The 16,759-nt window shown below is 38.6% G+C and overlaps 2 protein-coding genes across 3 annotated transcripts; one reads left to right on the top strand and one right to left on the bottom strand.

The window, feature by feature from the left end:
* Positions 1–2,385: 2,385 nt before the first annotated feature.
* On the bottom strand, positions 2,386–6,358 carry LOC131777289 (probable NADH dehydrogenase). The gene is made up of 2 exons (XM_059093560.2): positions 5,357–6,358; positions 2,386–4,068 (listed from the first exon to the last, which is right to left on the bottom strand). Exons 1-2 carry the CDS (start codon positions 6,324–6,326, stop codon positions 3,638–3,640), a joined length of 1,401 nt encoding a protein of 466 aa, XP_058949543.2. The 5' UTR covers positions 6,327–6,358; the 3' UTR covers positions 2,386–3,637.
* A 591-nt stretch (positions 6,359–6,949) lies between these two features.
* LOC131777292 (dentin sialophosphoprotein) lies at positions 6,950–16,522 on the top strand. Of its 2 annotated transcripts, XM_059093563.2 has the most exons (7): positions 6,950–7,208; positions 7,696–7,798; positions 11,592–13,368; positions 13,791–13,860; positions 14,499–14,739; positions 15,093–15,421; positions 16,132–16,522. In XM_059093563.2, exons 3-7 carry the CDS (start codon positions 11,616–11,618, stop codon positions 16,199–16,201), a joined length of 2,463 nt encoding a protein of 820 aa, XP_058949546.2. In that variant the 5' UTR covers positions 6,950–7,208; positions 7,696–7,798; positions 11,592–11,615; the 3' UTR covers positions 16,202–16,522. The 2 variants fall into 2 exon arrangements, with proteins under 2 accessions (XP_058949546.2, XP_058949545.2); XM_059093562.2 differs by lacking the exon at positions 7,696–7,798 and having other exon boundaries at positions 6,951–7,208.
* The last annotated feature ends 237 nt before the right edge of the window (positions 16,523–16,759 follow it).

The raw sequence follows: 16,759 nt of genomic DNA, 5'->3' as shown, positions 1-16,759 counted from the left end.
TAAGAGCAGCTCGGGTGAGCTTCCTTTTCTGAAGCCCCATTGATTTAAGGAGATCAGATTGTTGCTATATAAGAAGTTATCAAGTTGTTGGCTTACAACATTCTCCAATAGCTTGCCCGGAATGCTAAGAAGGGAAATAGGCCTGTAGTTTTCACAGTCGAGAGTATTCCCCTTCTTGTGAAGACATTTTACCTGTGCCTGTTTCCACTGGCTGGGGAGTTTGCATTCCAAAATACTTCTTTGAGCCAGTGGCATAAAGCAATCCAAAAATGCGTCTCCAATAAGGTACAGCTCTTTGCTGGATATGTCATCAGGTCCACTCGCCTTGCCAGGTTTCAAACACCTTAGAGAAGATTTTAAAAGATCTCTGTTAAGGGCTATGTTATAAAGAGAGGCACTGTTTTTTCTTGCGGACTGACAAGGAGAGTTTACTGAAGAATCTTGTGTTGATTTCGAGAGGGATTTTCCAACATTGACAAAAAAGGAATTTAAAGTGTTGGCCTTTGATGTATCGTCTGCGTGAATAACTCCGGAACTATCTTTAATCGGTCCGATATTTGTAGCTGTTTGTTTTCCCTCGAAAGATCTTACTGTCTTCCAAAAATCTCGAGCAGAGGTTGTCTCATTAAATTTTGTTAGCCAATAACTTGATTCCGCTAATCTAAGGAGTTTGGTGCATTTATTTCTTGCCTTCTTGTAATCTATCCAGGCTTGTGAGCCCTTCGGTGTTTTCTGTGCTTTAAGGAGTAATTTGTAGCGTTTGTTCAGCTCTTTACGTATGGAAGAGTTCATCCAGGGTAGGCCCCCTCTTCTTATCTTTACTCGTCGAGCATGAAGGTGAGATTTCATAATGTCCTTGTATAAATACTCCCAAGCCCAAGTAGCATCGTCCAGATTGTGAAAGACATTGCAGATACTCCATGGGGCTGCAGCAAAGTCCGTTCTTAATGAGTCTAGATCTACTTTTTTATAATCGTAGACTGTTTTGAGCGTTGGTTTCTGACGTTTTCTTTTGAGATTTACGATTGCATATATTAAGTGGTGATCTGAGATTCCTAAATCACAAACACCCTGGTGAGAAATTTTTGAGGTGTCAGAGCAAATCACCAAATCAATCAGCGTTGTGGAGGTGTCAGTGATCCTTGTTGCCTTGTTGATGACATTCTTTAGATTAAATCTATTCAAAAGTTGACGGAATTTCCAGGTTGAAGAATCTGTGTCCCTGGATTTAGGCAAAAGATTAAAATTGAAGTCCCCCAATAAAATTATATTCGTTCGTTTCATCCATATGCGATCCAAAGTAGAAGAAAATTTATTTAAAAACGTAGTGTCATCGGGTGGGCGATACATTGAAGCAACTAGAAGTTTCTGAGACGCCACCGTAACGTCAATCCACGCAGCTTCTAGAGAGTTGTTTACATTTATGTCTCGACGCTCATATGCATCTAGGTATTCAGCAAAGTAGATGACCGTGCCACCGCCTTTTCGACCATCGTTTCGATCGCATCGAGCAGTTTTGTATCCAGTAATGGCGATTTCGTCGTCAGTAATATCCTTACCTAGATGGGATTCAGTTATGGCTAAAATGTCAAAATTCATCGAAAGTAAAAGAGCTTTAATTTCCAATAACTTGTTAGGAAGACCATTTACATTGATGTGTGAGATCTTCAAACCTGGTAGTTGCAAGTCCGCTTTGAGTGATGGATAAAGATGCGAATCAGATGAATAACCTAGTGTTGGTAGTTGCAGGTCCACTTCGAAAGATGGATAAAGATGCGAGTCAGATGAGCAATCTAGGTTTGTCTCATTGTCGAATGGTAAAGACGACCAAAGGCAAATCGGACACCACCAGGAAAATGAAGGAAGTCTTTGATAGTTCTTATATTCGCTTGGCCTGATCGAGGCACATTTTATGTGACACCACATGTTGCAGTTATCGCAATTTACCGCTCGATGATTTCGGGCAACACGCTTGTTACACACTGAACATTCATCTGGACCAGGATTTATGTCGATGTCCCCACTTGTGTAGAGTCGCATTTGATGGAATGTTGAGTGCGAGTTCGCATAGTAACATATCCTGGTCGCATGAAAACCTCGCACATGCCACAACAGGCCAAGATGGCGGATCGTTTTCGTCTTCCGTTGATTGCAGAGGCTTGCGTATACTGATATGAGAAAACGCCTCGACCACGAGAAATTCTTCGTGATGGAGATTTTGCTATTTTCTTGAAGAGAAGGCTGTCTTTCGGCGAATTTGGTGAGCGATAAGAATAGTATTGACGCGTAAAAGCAGGAGAAAATCAGAGCACGTCCTCGCGCCATTTCGCTAACCGCTGTTCCTACACTTGCGCCGTGTACTTTTGCGCTTAGTTTTACTAACTGCACGAAGCTGTGGGAAGAAACATTTTAAGGTAACAGTCAACAAACCAGATTTAAAATCAAATTCATCAAATTCATCTGATTTATTAACTGCGAGGAAGCAATGATCACGTGATATTCAAGTTAGGATATTTTTGTAAACTACTGCCTGGTTGTACGTGTCTGTTATTTAGTCAAGTGGGGCCCCTGCTCCCCTTGAAGTCAGTTAGAGATATTCTCTAACACATTGACATCTGGGTGTGATGCATGCTTATGCAAAAGTGAAAAATTCGGGGAAACCGGAAAGGTCCAGGAAAGCAAATACAATGCGCAGTAAATTGAGAGAGAAAGCAAGGATAATTAAATTAGCATAACTATCTAAACCACTCTATTTGTTCCAAACAATTCAGGCAGTTTGAAAACATTACAAACCATGCTAAAATGATTACTTAACTGACTACTTTATTGACACTGAATGAATCTATAAATGCAAGATTTAGATCTCTGTTGTGTAACAGTAGTTTATTGAATTAGAATAGAATGGGATAATTCTAGTCTATATGTTACAGATGTCACAAGCTTCTAAAAAAATTATGGTTGACTCAATTGCTTCATTATCATATTTAATGTAAGCAATAAAGACATATTATTATGCTCACTTGATGCCTTCATGCAAATGTAAGTGAATTACAATCTCTGGCCAATGAATTGATGTTTGAACTACCAAATATTAAATTAGAATAAAAATGAATTTGTGATAAAGTATTCAGTTTATGTAAAGATAAAAATACATTTGAAGAGCTGGTTCATACATTGTATTTATATTTATATAAACATATTTACATATTTTACTGTACAAAACTTGTTTTACCCACACTTGCCTTTACCTTAAGTTAGTTCATGTGAATAGAAATTAATTTGTGATGCTGAAAGAGAATTCGAAAAGAGCTGTACTCGTGAGCATTCCAGAATTTGAGTTACAATTCCTCTTTCTTGGTCCATATATGCATGAAACGTGACTGTTATCCTTAACATTGACCAGTCTTGTGCCTATCCCATTGCTTACACATTTTTTTTGTGGCAAAATGCTAACCCTTTAATTCTCATGACTGACCAAGGCAGAATTTCTATTTGCAGTATCAGTACAATATCGAGCAGAAAAGTGATGAGAACAAAGGGATGCACTAAATTCTCCAAACTAACATCCTAACAGTTATATGGCAGTCAGTAAGGAGAATTACTATTGAGATCTGGGAGTGAAAGTGTTAAGGCCTGTTCAAAACTGAGAAACATCTCTGCCCCAAATGAAGGTTCTCATCCAATCAAAAGGTACCTGAAATCTCAACCTCCAGCTCCCAAGTTTGGTAAAGTACACTGATCTCCAAAGAATCCATGATTTAAAGCCTTGCAACTTGCTTGTGGGAAAATCAGCCAGTCCTTGATAATCTCCAAGATAAGCCAGCATACCAATGTTCCTCCAGGAGAAGGGCTCCACCTCTGAGCCCCTCCCTTGAGCTGAGAGCCCCAGGGATTTGGCCACATAGCTGCCCTCCCTCTCTGCTACCTGGGCAGTGCAGGGGTATGGATTGGCCTCAATAAAGGAGCAGTCACCAATTGCAAATATTGAGCCATCATCAATTCCTTGGACTCTGAGGAACTTATCAACTACCAGCTGACTGTTGTTGTTCTTGGGTAGTTTAACTGAAGCTAAAATAAAATAAATGCGAAAAAAAATTTAATTGAAACTACAAATAAAAAAGTAGCTATTTGATCACTTGTCACTTTTCATAAGATTTGACATGAGCAAACATTGTCGAAATTTAGCTAGTGATGGGTATTTAGTTTTCAATAGATCATCACTGTCTTTCTGGTTTGATTTTGGGTTACTTAGCTAAGTTAGCTTGCAAACCCACGTGCAGTAATCAGAGGTGTCAGCTCTGATACATAGTCTGTATTTTTGATAAACACACATTCTTCTCTTACATTGAACTTGAACTTGTGATTTTTAAGTTTCTCCCTTCCTAGCCCCTTATTGCTGAAAGGATGTGTTGCTCTTGTGTGTGTGGTGATGAGCAGACAATACTGCTAGCTGTGCAGCCTGTTAATCCTTTTTAAATTTATGTTATGTTCTCATGCTCCTGTTTTTGTATGTAAATTCTAATGACCCCATCTGTTAACTTTTTTGGTCATTTGTGTTATTGACAAATCTTCCCTCAAACAGGGCAAAATAATGGAGTAATAGCATTTTGTTTTCCAATCCAATTTGATTTAGAAGTGGAGGGGAGACACAAAAAACATTATTGCTCCTATACTGGCATACTTTGTAATTAAATAAAATGTTTCTGCAATTACAGCTTTTTGCATAGTTGTCTGTTTTTTCAGATTTCTTTGACATACAGAGCAGAGCTTCAATTTAATATAAAAGAGGTTTAAAGGTAGTTGGTCAGTCCCCTGCAGATTCTCTCTTCCCCCTCATCTGCTCTCTCACCTGTTGTCCACCTTCTCTCTAAGTGCTAGCTTATATATGAAAGCTTGATTATGATAGGCAATCAAAGCAAAAAAAATAACATAAAGAGCTAATGAGAATTCAAACTAAGTACTTAAAAGCTGCCTAAACCCTTCAAAATTTATATGAATGATCAAATCCAAAGAATATGTGCATCTCATTTGATGAGGATGACAAAAGTTTTCTAGACCAATCAAAGAACAAGGTGACATGAAAACCAAAGCAATCCTTCATTACTTTTAACCCTTTAACTCCTAGAAGTGATGAACATGTAATTTCTCCCTATAATTTCCATACATTATATAGCAAACAGGTTCTGAGAACAAGCAAACTTATCAGGTACAAATTGTTATCTTGATCTAAGACCAAATTCTCATAACTAATTAACAAGGAAATGTGTAGCAACGAGAGGGGAAAATTACTAGTCAGATCTTGGGAGTTAAAGGGTTAACTTCAGTTGATAAAGACTCCAAAGCCTGCTGTGCTTACCAGTGAATGGCCTCGGAGCAAGGCCAGTTGACCACACCACCAAACCACAAGGCAATTTTTCTCCATCTTTCAACTGAATGTGATCAGCACATACTTGAGTTACACTGCTCTGGAGAAGTTCAAACTGATCTCTCTGTCTCATCTTGCTTTCTGCAAAGGTTCTGAGTTTTTCATCAAAAGATGGCAGGATCTGCCTTGCCTCAATCAGAGTCACTCTCACATTGCTGCGCTCATGAACATACAGCCTTGTCACATCTTGTTTCACAAAGTCATACAACTCAGCACCAAACTCCACCCCAGTGGGGCCACCCCCAACTATGACAAAATGTAGCAGGCGCTTTTTCTCTTCTTCGCTGACGCCGGGCTGCATTGCCAATTCAAAATTTTTGAGAATTTGATTCCTGATCATCCTTGCATCCGAAATTTCCTTGAGAAAGAAGGCATGATCGTAAACGCCCGGAACGCCAAATGTATTGCTAACAGCTCCTACGCCAATGACCAGTTTATCGTACTTCAAATCGTATCGATCACCGTTCAAAGTACTCTTGCAGACCACCGTATGTTCATCTGGAAGCAACTCTACGGCCTCTGCTTGTTGAAAGTGATGCTCGTCTCTAAAGCCAGTGTTTCTCACCGGCTCGATAATACTTCGAAATTCCAACGTTCCTACGGTTGTGCTACACAACAGCGGTGTAAAAAGAAAGTGGTTACGAGGACTGACCACAATAACATCAAATAGTTTCTTGTCGATTTGTTTCAACACGCTGTAGCTTCCCCAACCAGTTCCCAAGATGACCAGCCTTTGTCGATCGCCAAGTTCTTTCTTCTGCGTGTTTTGAACAGCGATCGCGCTGGTTCGAAGGCTTCTTGTCACAAAGCATTTAGAAAGAGTCAGTCTAGAAAGTATTTTTAAGTTTGATGTTGAAATCATAGCTGCAAATTTAAGTTTTTGTTTAACTTTAATCAGCATATATGTCGTCCATCTTGTTTCTGAACCCTTGACTGGGACGTTTGCTATTATGCAAAGCATGCCAATCGCGATACTACTCGCGCGATCTCGCGCAGATTCGCGCGTGCAAAGGGAAAAAAATCAGCGGATATTGCGTACGAAAGGAAACCACGCAAAAATATAAAACTGTTGTTGATTTTCCTTATTCGACTGTGTTGAGAAAACATGAGGGCAGAAAAAGGGAATGAGGGGATGGGTGGTGGTGTTTTTCTCTCCCCCAATGTGACATTCTATGCCTTCCTGAGTTTTTTGGGTTACTCTTCTACTTTCTTTTTCTTTTTTCACAATTAATACTAACCCTCCTTTAAAAAGAGATGGATATGCTCTTACAACCTTTAATTCCTGTTTTTGTTCTAAAGGGTATATTTGTTTATTGTTATTGCATAAATTATCATGCCTCGACGGATCAAATATCTATCCCGTGCAAAACTAGTGGATCTTTTGTTCATTAAAACGTCAACGCAAATAATTGACGTATCATGAGGCTACTAATTGAGAAAAACAAAGAGATTATCTTGAGTAAACATTTAGAGAAGATTCGAGAAGCTTTGACAAGTAGCAAGCTTCCCGCGTCTTGCCCGCGGCTTTCGCTTAACAAATGATTGACAGCTAGCGTTCGTGTGTAGCCAATTTCAGCCGTGACTTCCCGTATGAGCTGAAAAGGTCGTGCTGTTTCTATATTTCAGACGTTTTCAATTGCTTTTCAAGAATAGAACTTTTGTCTTGCTCAGATGTTCACTCACTCAGAGAGAAAATTTGATTGAAAACGTGACCGCAAGGGAGAAAACAGGCCTGAGTGTGATCGAGTACGTCAGAAGATTGCGATTAAGTGTTCGATCGAAGGTGAGTGTTTTTTTAATATCTTATCAAAGTTGATTTCGTTTATTCGGTATCGCCCTTTCATCGTATGGAATATTGTGAATCAATCTTCCTTGTGAGTATTACTGAGTTAGACCATAGCCATGTTTATGCGAACCAATTACAAAAGTTGCATCAGTTCGTTCGTCATGCGAAATCAAGTCTGTCCTCGAGACATCAATAAAAAGATTTACGCTAATTAAGCTGCCTTGGTTAACGTAAGATATTTAGGCGCTGGCTGTAAGCTACATCGTACACTACAAGCGGTTTGATGCCTAGGGCTAGGAAGTGCTTATAAACCAAGAGTGTTTTTTTTGGACAATAGTTATTCTTTTAGAGGTTCAGCTGCGGAAACTACATTACTCATTCCGGTGTTTCTTGTCTCTCCAGGTCGTCTAGATATTTGCATAACTAAGCTTTTCAGTTCATTTACCCAGCTGAACCCAATTTATAATTTATTCTACTTCTTCAGACGAGTTCGGAGAGGAATTTGTCCTTTTTGATCAGTGAAGCTAACAATTAAGTTTCAAAGCATCCGTGTCGAGAAACACCTCGCGCGCAAGAAATGGCGAAAGGTATTGTTTCTTATCTTAAAATGGTGAACTCTTGATTTTGTTCGCGATTCAAAACAAGTTGTAGCGGTTTGAATGGGGCTTTAATATCACTAATTAGTGTTTTGTGAGGCAATCTCTCCAAGTCAATGACATGCATCTGTTTTATATTAGCAAAATAGAGGCTACAATAAAGTCTTGAGGTATTCTAAGGCAACATTTCTACTGGAGAGACTTTGAAATTTCCATTGTGTTTGAATATTTCATGAATCTTCAATTTCCGCCGCTTCGCCCCATGGATTTCCGTTGCGAATTTGTCTTCTTGCATACATGATCAGGGTTGCATTGTTTTGGCTGTGAATCAGTACAGGTTTCTTGAGAACATAGCAATAATGCAGTGACAGGATTCATCTGTGGAAATGAGCTAGAGTGCTAGTTGAATGTTGGTGAATATTTTCCACAGATGCAACGGTCCACAAGTTGTTTTGTTTTTATTTGCATACATGTCCAATACACCCCACTGACTTGGTTCATCAGGGGTAGTTGATTAATCTACCCTGCGGAAGTTGAATTATGTTAACATGCTGGTAGCTGGGGGGCACAAGCTAGTGTGATGGTGGCAACTTGAACCTTCCTTGTTCTTTGAGTGTGAAACAGCCAGAAGTCAATTTGCATGAGAAGATAATATTGATGAACCTGCATACAATTTGACTCGATTCAACTTGACTCATCCTTGGTTATGTCGATCTGTCTCACTGTAAGTCAAATCGCAGAAGAACACAGATTAACGCAACTCGTCTTCAGTTAAGTCGATTGGTCTCTCTGTAAGTCCAATCATAGAAGATCACCATACACACTTGAGTGTTAGAGGGTAATAAATGTGGAAGAATTGGGACAATTCACTCAGGTCAACCTGACTCATCTTTTGTTGAAAAGATCCATCTCACCGCATGTCAATCTGCTCAAGAACACCATACAAACTTAAGTGTTAAATGGGGGTACTAATATTGAGGAAGTGACAATTTGTATGGTTTGACTTGACTTGTTTATAGTGAAGTCAATCTGTATTGGAAGTCAATCCGCAGAAGAACACGATAAACACTCATGTGTTAAATGGGATAGTTTATGCTGACAAATCTACATGATACGCAGGGGTTGAGTTGTTTTTAGTTCATAAGTAGATCCATTTCACCCAAAATCAATTTGCAGAAGAACACAATACACATTTAAGGGTTAAATGGTGGTGGTAAATGTTAACAAATTGACATGATTTGCTTGGGTTGACTCTATACATTTTTGGTTAAGTTGATGCTGACTTGTGGAAAAACAAAGTTATACCCTACAAGCACTAGAGGGTAGTAAATGAAGGGTAATAAATGTTGACCAATTGACATGATTTGCATGAGTTGACTTGACTTGTCTTAGGGAAACAAGGTAAAATTGTCCTAGGTAAAAAGCATATGAACTTTTCTTGTTTAACATGAAAAGATAGGGACACTATCAATGCTATATCTGGTTTTTCTTTTTAGCATCTTCCATTTGTTACATGCATGGGAAGTTTGCAGAGAACTGAATACACTAGAGCTGTTGACGATCCCATTCTGCTAGCTGCTCACACAAGCCCCCCTGTGTACATCTGATTACCTTATTTTTAAGCTTTTGTTTTAAAAACAACAACTGTGAAGGCTTAGTGTGATGTGAAAGCTATATGGCTGACTTTTTCATTTGATCATGTTTGTTTATTTTGTCTTTTAACAGTTCTTTATTTTGTAGGAAGGAGCTTTTTAACCTTTTAAACCCTAAGAGTGACTTGCATCTAATTTCTACCTGCAATATCACCCCTGAATCACACACTAAGGTCACGAGAACGAAGGAAATGATTACCAACAAAAGAACAGTAAACAAAATCTCCTTATGAGCACCTTAGAAAGTGTATAAAGAACAGTATGGAGAATATGCATGATGACATTAGGGTGTTAAGGGTTAAACTAACTTGGGCTTATGTCGGTTGTATAGAAGTATGTCTGTGAAGAAAAAGAGGTAATTGTTGGGTGAAACAGAGATTGTGGTATTTGTTTTCCAAGCTTGGCAATGTCGAGCTTTGATTTCATGATTTCTATCGATTTAGACCAAATTGTGCAAAGCCAATGGCTTCAGTGTTGATAACTAAACATCAGGTATGCATCAGGTTCTAAAGGAGATGAATTGTTCAATTCTCAATTTCAAAAAAGTCAAGTTGAATTGAGTTGATTGGACAACATTTTCAATGTAGCAACTTGCAGAATGACAAATGAGACAAATCATGCGATTTTCAGTTGAATGGAGTCAACTCAACAACATTTTCAATCCTCCCTCATAGTAGGTTGCGGAATATATTCTAAATGTCTTGCAAATTAACTTCTGGTATGATGGGTTCACTTAAAAGGAGATGAATCATTCATGTTGATGTGAGTCAAGTCGACAACATGTTTAACCATCCCTGTTAGCACATTGTGGAATATTTTCTAAGTGTCCTGCAAAACAACTTCCAAATGTGACAGGTCAACTTCAACTGAGATGAGTTGTCCAGTTGGAGTTGAATCAAATCAACTGATTTCTGGCATCACAAGGCAACTTGTGAATCAACACAGATTGACTTCTGGTTGGTTGATTTGTAAACTGCCTTAGAGAAATCAACTCAATCTGGGTGTATTAGACAACTCTCTTTATTTTCAGCATAGGCACTATTTCAAAATAACTGAGATAGGAAGATTGGTCAAAAACTTATCTTTTATTGTACAGGTGACCCCATTTAAGTTATTTTATAAAAGCAATAAACGGCACTTCCTATAGTTTTGCTGGCAAAATAACCCACTTGGGATGTTGGGAGAATATGAGAAAAGTTTGTAAATCATGCTCTCTTACATGAGAAATCATGCAACAGTGGTAATCCAGCTGTACAGTGTTATGTCAGTTTTTCTGGAGAAAGAATCTCTAAAAAAAGTGGATGGTTCCACTCAAGAAGCCAAGGGCACAACTGAATTATCTCTCTCTCTCCCAGGAGTAACTAATAAGTAATTTCTCCTTTCAGTAGTAAGTGTCCTGTGAAGCAGAGAGGTGACGAGAAGAGAGAAAATAACAACAGACAGAATAATGTTTGATTGAAAACCAGCATGTTGAAGGATTCAACTTGGAATAAAAGAAATTGTTATCTTTCCTTGAAATTATGTGCATGTTGTTAGGGGTAATTACGAGTACTAGTGATTGTAAAACAAGCTTGACTGGAAGGATAAACATAACCTAGGCCTCCTTATCGGGAGAAGCAGTGACCTTATGATTAGTATGCTGGGCTCTGGGTCAAGAGGTCCAGGTTTATGACCTTGCTGAGTTGTCATCGCGTTGCGTTCTTTGGCAAAACACTTTACTTTCATCTTTCATTGAGCATCCTCTTTGGATAAGCTCTCCTCCTAAAGTCATAAAGATCAGTGCCTCTCCCAACTTAGGAGTTTAAAAGGGTACCAGTAAATTGCTTGGGAAGGCTGATGAAATGCAGAGGGGGAACCTGGTGATGGACTGGCATCCCATCCAAGGGGGAGTAGTTATACTCGTAGTTGCTTCCTGCTATAGATAAGCTGGGGCTGAACAGACCACCTGCCTCGAGTACAGACATAACTTACCATGCATCCACATCATCATTTTGGTAACATAAGTAGGGGAGCCAATCTAAAATTTCAGTCTTAGGAGGGGAGTTTATCCGAAGAGGATGCTCAATGAAAGAAATATGCAAATTTGAGGACTCAGCTTATGGAGATATCTTTTATTTACCTTTTTTATACAGCTTTTTGACTTGAGTGTTTGAGTAATGGCTGATGAAACAAGAGAGGATGGTACTGGTCTCATGAATCAAGGAGAAACTCCTGAGGAAAAATCCCCACAAGAATTATCATCTGCTGATGATATAGCTGCTGATGATATAGCTGCTGATGAATTGTTTGATTCTTTTATGGAGATTGCTAATGATCCTAAACTCCAAGAAGAGGAGGCTAATGCTATAAGTGGAGTTGGAGATGGAGTAAGAGAGCCCTCTGACCCTCCTGATCAGAAGCTTCAAGACAGCAGTAGTGATGCAGAGAAACACGATAAAATGGAAGGAACAAATAATCCAGGAGAAGCAAATGCTTCTTCTGATCCTTCCATCTTAGAGCAAAATGATTCTAATAGCATCACTGATAAACTACAAACTGATGCTCAAACTGGAAAAAATGATCAGAACAAAACAGAAAGTGATCTTAAGGATTCTTTGAATAGAACACTTGAGCAAGAGGAAGCAGTGGAATCTTCAGATCTGTCATCACCTGTTAAGGAATCCAACAACAGTGAGAATGAACAGTCATGTCCTCAAGGTAAAGATGGAGTGGAAGGTGGTTCTGCATCATACATTTCTGATAGTGGTGAGGTAAATTCACATGGTGCACCTGAGCAAGGTGCTACAGAGGTACCATCTGAAAAAATGGCAATATCTAATCAGATTTGTGATGAAGAGAAATCAGTTGATCAAAATGGTACAACTGTTGTTGTTCCGTCAAATCCAGATGCAACAAGTAAGTCAGTAAGGACAGAAGAAAGTTTAGAAAAGAGTTTGATTGATACTGTAGTACAAACAATTGAAAGTAGTGAGACTGATAGTGTTGACAGTGCTAATGTTTCATGTGGTGATGTCCAAGAGGTTGATGGTGAGAATTACCCAAAATCAACCACTACTGATCTTGCCAAGAGCTTATCAAAGGCCATGGAGGATCTAGCAGGGCTAGAACAGCAACTGTGTACAGCAATGACTCAGATGAAACAATCAAATGAAAAGAAAATAGAAGAAGAAAGTGGCAAAGAAGGATGCATTGAGGCGGTTACATCAAAAAATGTTGACAATGGAAACAAAGATGAAGAGAGTTGTAAGAAGATAGCAGATGAAGTTGATAATGACAACAGGGAAACTGAAGTGGACATTACTGAAACACCAGTCATGGAAAAGGAAAATGGTGTATCTGATGAGAAAGTTCTACCATGCAGTGAGGATTCACAAGTTGAAGACAGTAGTGTCTTGGAGACTAGTAACCCAGCAGATGGACATGAAGATGTAGGGCAAGAAGGTGAATTATCAGGAGAAGTAAGTAATGCAGAGGAACCTTTGCAAGAAGTAACAGGACAGGAATGCAAAAATGACCCTGACAATGCCTCCACTGAGAAGTCAGATTCTGCAGATGAACTTGACTTGGAAGTTGCAAGGAGTGGCATGGAAGCAGCAATACCAGATATTGAAATTACAACAGACGAGAGTGGCATATCAGCAGGAACAGAGGAAAGCTCATCAAACAGTCGACCAGGAACACCAGTATCAAATGAGGATGGGATAGATTCAGACACACCTTCTGATTATGGAGATGATGAGGAGAATAATGCCTTTGGTACTGACAATCTTGGAGCTTCTAATAGAAAGTCATGGCTTCTGGAAACAGACAGGGAACGCTTGTCATCAGATTCATCAACTGTTTCTGAGAGAGACTTCCGTGAAAGTTTTTCCAAAAGTGACATTCCTGATGGAAAATTAACGAAGGAGGGTTAGTGCTGACCTATGTGATTTTTTTATTTTAACCCTTTGATCCTGTTACAAGCATCTAATTTCTCCCTAAAATATCACTCCTGAATCTGCACACATTAAGTTCATGAGAATATTGGATTAATGTTCACAAACCAAATAAACTCTTCATTTTTTAACAAATTCTCCTTGTCAGCTCAAAAGAAAATGTTTGGAGAACAGTATGGAGAATATGCATTCTGATGTTAGGGTGTTAAGGGTTAAACTTTCCATTCTGATGCAACTCTGATAAGGTCATGCATGGAAGCTGACAGCAGAAGATGGACAACTACACCACACAATCATTTCCTTACATGTATGATCAGTCCATCAGGCATAAGAGGGAAGAGGAAAGAAGAGATTAAATTCTTCTACCTTATGCAATGCAATTTTTTTTTTGTTTAGATTACATCAGAGGACACTTGTTGAAGATGGGTGGATCCGGCTTAACCCCAAAGAACTGGAGGAAAAGATGGTAAGAAAATTGTCCAGTGAAGGAGTATGATGCAAACTGTCTATGGCAATTAATTTTTGTTCTAATCTTATCCATTACAATCTCCTCAAATGTGATTAGAGCATCAGCTGCTTTTTTTTTCTTTAATCATTCTGTACAGTTGTAATAAGACAGTGTAATCAACAGTTGGCTGTAATTGGACACCTCTAATTGGACAGTTGAAGCAGCCAATCATACTTAGTCCTTTCAACAACCACTTGTCCTGAAAAATACAGTGGAATTTCCAAAATTGAGGAATTTTTTACTTAGTTATTGTCTCTACCAGAGATATTTGTCCAAAAGGTATTTCATTTTAGTGAATTGTAACTGTTTTGATTAATTGGTAACAGGACTTTGTGTCCTCATGGGGACTTAGAATTTTTCTTTGTCCCATGCTTGTGACAAGACAAAAAACATCTTTCTTTATTTAGGACTTTGCATAGTCCAACTCTGTTGGTAATCATACTCTTGACTTACAAATTGGACTCCCACTTCGGGATCATCTGATTTTGTTAATCACTCACATAATTTCAGACCAAACTTGACTCCACATGATCCTATTACTATTATGAACCTTCAATCAAATAAACATGTCTTGATATGTTACTTACTTGCATTAGGTTTGTGTTGAGAAGTGACAACTGCCTGTACTACTACAACAAACAAAAAGATAAATCACCTTGTGGTGCAATCATCTTGGCAAACTACTCAATATCAAAAGCACCTGAGATTAACAAACCCCACTGCTTCAAGCTGACCAAAGGTGGTGCAAGGACATATTACATGTGCGCAGGTAGTGATGTGGACATGCGCAAGTGGATGATGGCCATGATGGATGCAATCAAGGGGTCATGTGGCAGTGTATGTAGTTTTTTTTAATCTCTTATTTAACAAATATCACAAGTAATTATCAGAGCTCTCAGTAAGAGCTGGCAGCTAGTGAATTTGACAGGCTCTTTTGCTTGTGCATGCCACCTCCCTCTGCCACCTCAGATTTTAGAAATAGAATAAGAAACATTTGGTCACAGAATATGAGCTTTGAATGGACTGAGATTTATTGAGGTATTTTAGTGATTCCTGTTGGATATTGGCTTTTGGCATTGTTTTGATGTTTGATTGTTTGTTTGCTGGTTTTTCCAATATCCAACCATATTAATGAAACAAACTTTGTCAACAATGCATATCATATATTCCTCTTTCCTTCTCATATGCAGTCCAATCCATTCACTCTTTCGGAAGGAAGTGTCCACAATGTTAGCATTCCTGCCCTATCAATCAGGGATCCTGATTGCCATGGTTACCTACACAAGCAAGGCCAGGGTATCAAGGTTTGGAGGAAACGCTATTTTGTCCTTAAGGATGGCTTTCTCTACTACTACTCTGACATGTCCAACACTGTTGCCTTGGGCGTGGCAAAGCTTCATGGCTACACAATTCAAATAGGAGAGCAGAAGGAAAAGAAATACTACTTTAAAGCTGTTTCTACAGATCCGTTATATAGGACTTACTTTTTTGCTGCTGATAGTGATATGGACAGGAATAGGTAGGAGATCTTAGTTGTAGATGTGAAATACCATCATGACATCATTCATGAGAATCAATTCCAAAATGGTTGGCCTGTGGATTTTGCTGTTAGGGTCACACGTTATTGTAATGTTATGATATCTGAGTTTTATGGCTCCTCTGTAGCATGAGGTATTTTGATGGGATTCATGTATTCAAATTTTCTGAACATACATGTATGCCAGCACCATATAGGTATATTCTTTCCTTCAGAGAAAGGGAGAGACATTATGAGGGTAAAGAGTTCAGTCCAAGTTTGCCAGATAGGTCTTCAGTTGTCATCTTTCAATCTTTACACTTATGATCAGCAGTGAAATGTTCTCCAGCAGCTATGCACCATTTTCAATTTTTTTTGGTCTTAGTGCAATCTTATGTCAGCTGTGATCCACGGCTGGTTGGCAATGGGGAATAACCATTCACAATTGTCCCCTTAGCATCTAATTTCTCCCTACAATATCACAGCCAAATCACTCATTAATGTCAGGAGAACAAAGGAAATGATGACAACTAAAGAAGCTCTTGATTGTTACACAAATTCTTCTTTTCAGCACGTAAGAAAATGTATAGGGAACAGTATGGAGAATATACATAGTGATGTTAGGTTGTAAAGAGTTCAATTATTATCTGACTTAACAATGATAAAGCCAGTAAAGCTAATAATAGCCATTTTTATTCTGGCTTTTTTTGTAGGTGGTTTTCAAAACTGGAGGACTCCATCAAGAAAGGATCAATAATCTGTGGAGAAGGAATGAAAGCATAATTTCGAGGTTAAACCTTTTTTAGTGACTATTTAGAACTGTGAATGCTGGTCTTCACTTTTGTGTGTGAGTTTAACCAGTGGCAATGGATCAGAAATACTTTAATAGTTTTAACCTGGAATATCCAACACACATTTTTTTTGTGTAAAATTTTTGACAGAGAGAGTAGAAAGAAAGAAACAGTGGGAAAGGAAGACAATTCAAGAAATAGTGAGGCAATTGAGAAACAAATGGGCACCATAATGGGAGGGTGTTGAGTCATCTGTGTGTGTGTGTGGGTGGAGTGGTGACTCAGCGGGTGCAAAAAAAAAAAAAAACCAAAAGACTCTCTAAGAGTGAATTTGTTTACTATTGTTGTTGTTTTTGTTATTGTAAATATAGTTGTGGTGGTGTTGCTCTTGATTCAAGACAATTTTTGAGTCACTGTACCTACTATGCTATGTACTTTTAGCATCTTTTTTGACCATAGTGTCTTCAACTTTAATATTTTTTGCAAGTTTCAAGATCTGGGAGAGGTTGAGAAACACAAGAGAACAAGTTATATTGTTAATTTTGTTAAA

This window comes from Pocillopora verrucosa, chromosome 5 (assembly GCF_036669915.1).
Source record: "Pocillopora verrucosa isolate sample1 chromosome 5, ASM3666991v2, whole genome shotgun sequence".
Classification (NCBI taxonomy): Eukaryota; Metazoa; Cnidaria; class Anthozoa; order Scleractinia; family Pocilloporidae; genus Pocillopora; species Pocillopora verrucosa.
The sequence above is the reverse complement of the archived record's forward strand: the minus strand, read 5'-3'. Positions and strand labels throughout refer to the sequence as shown.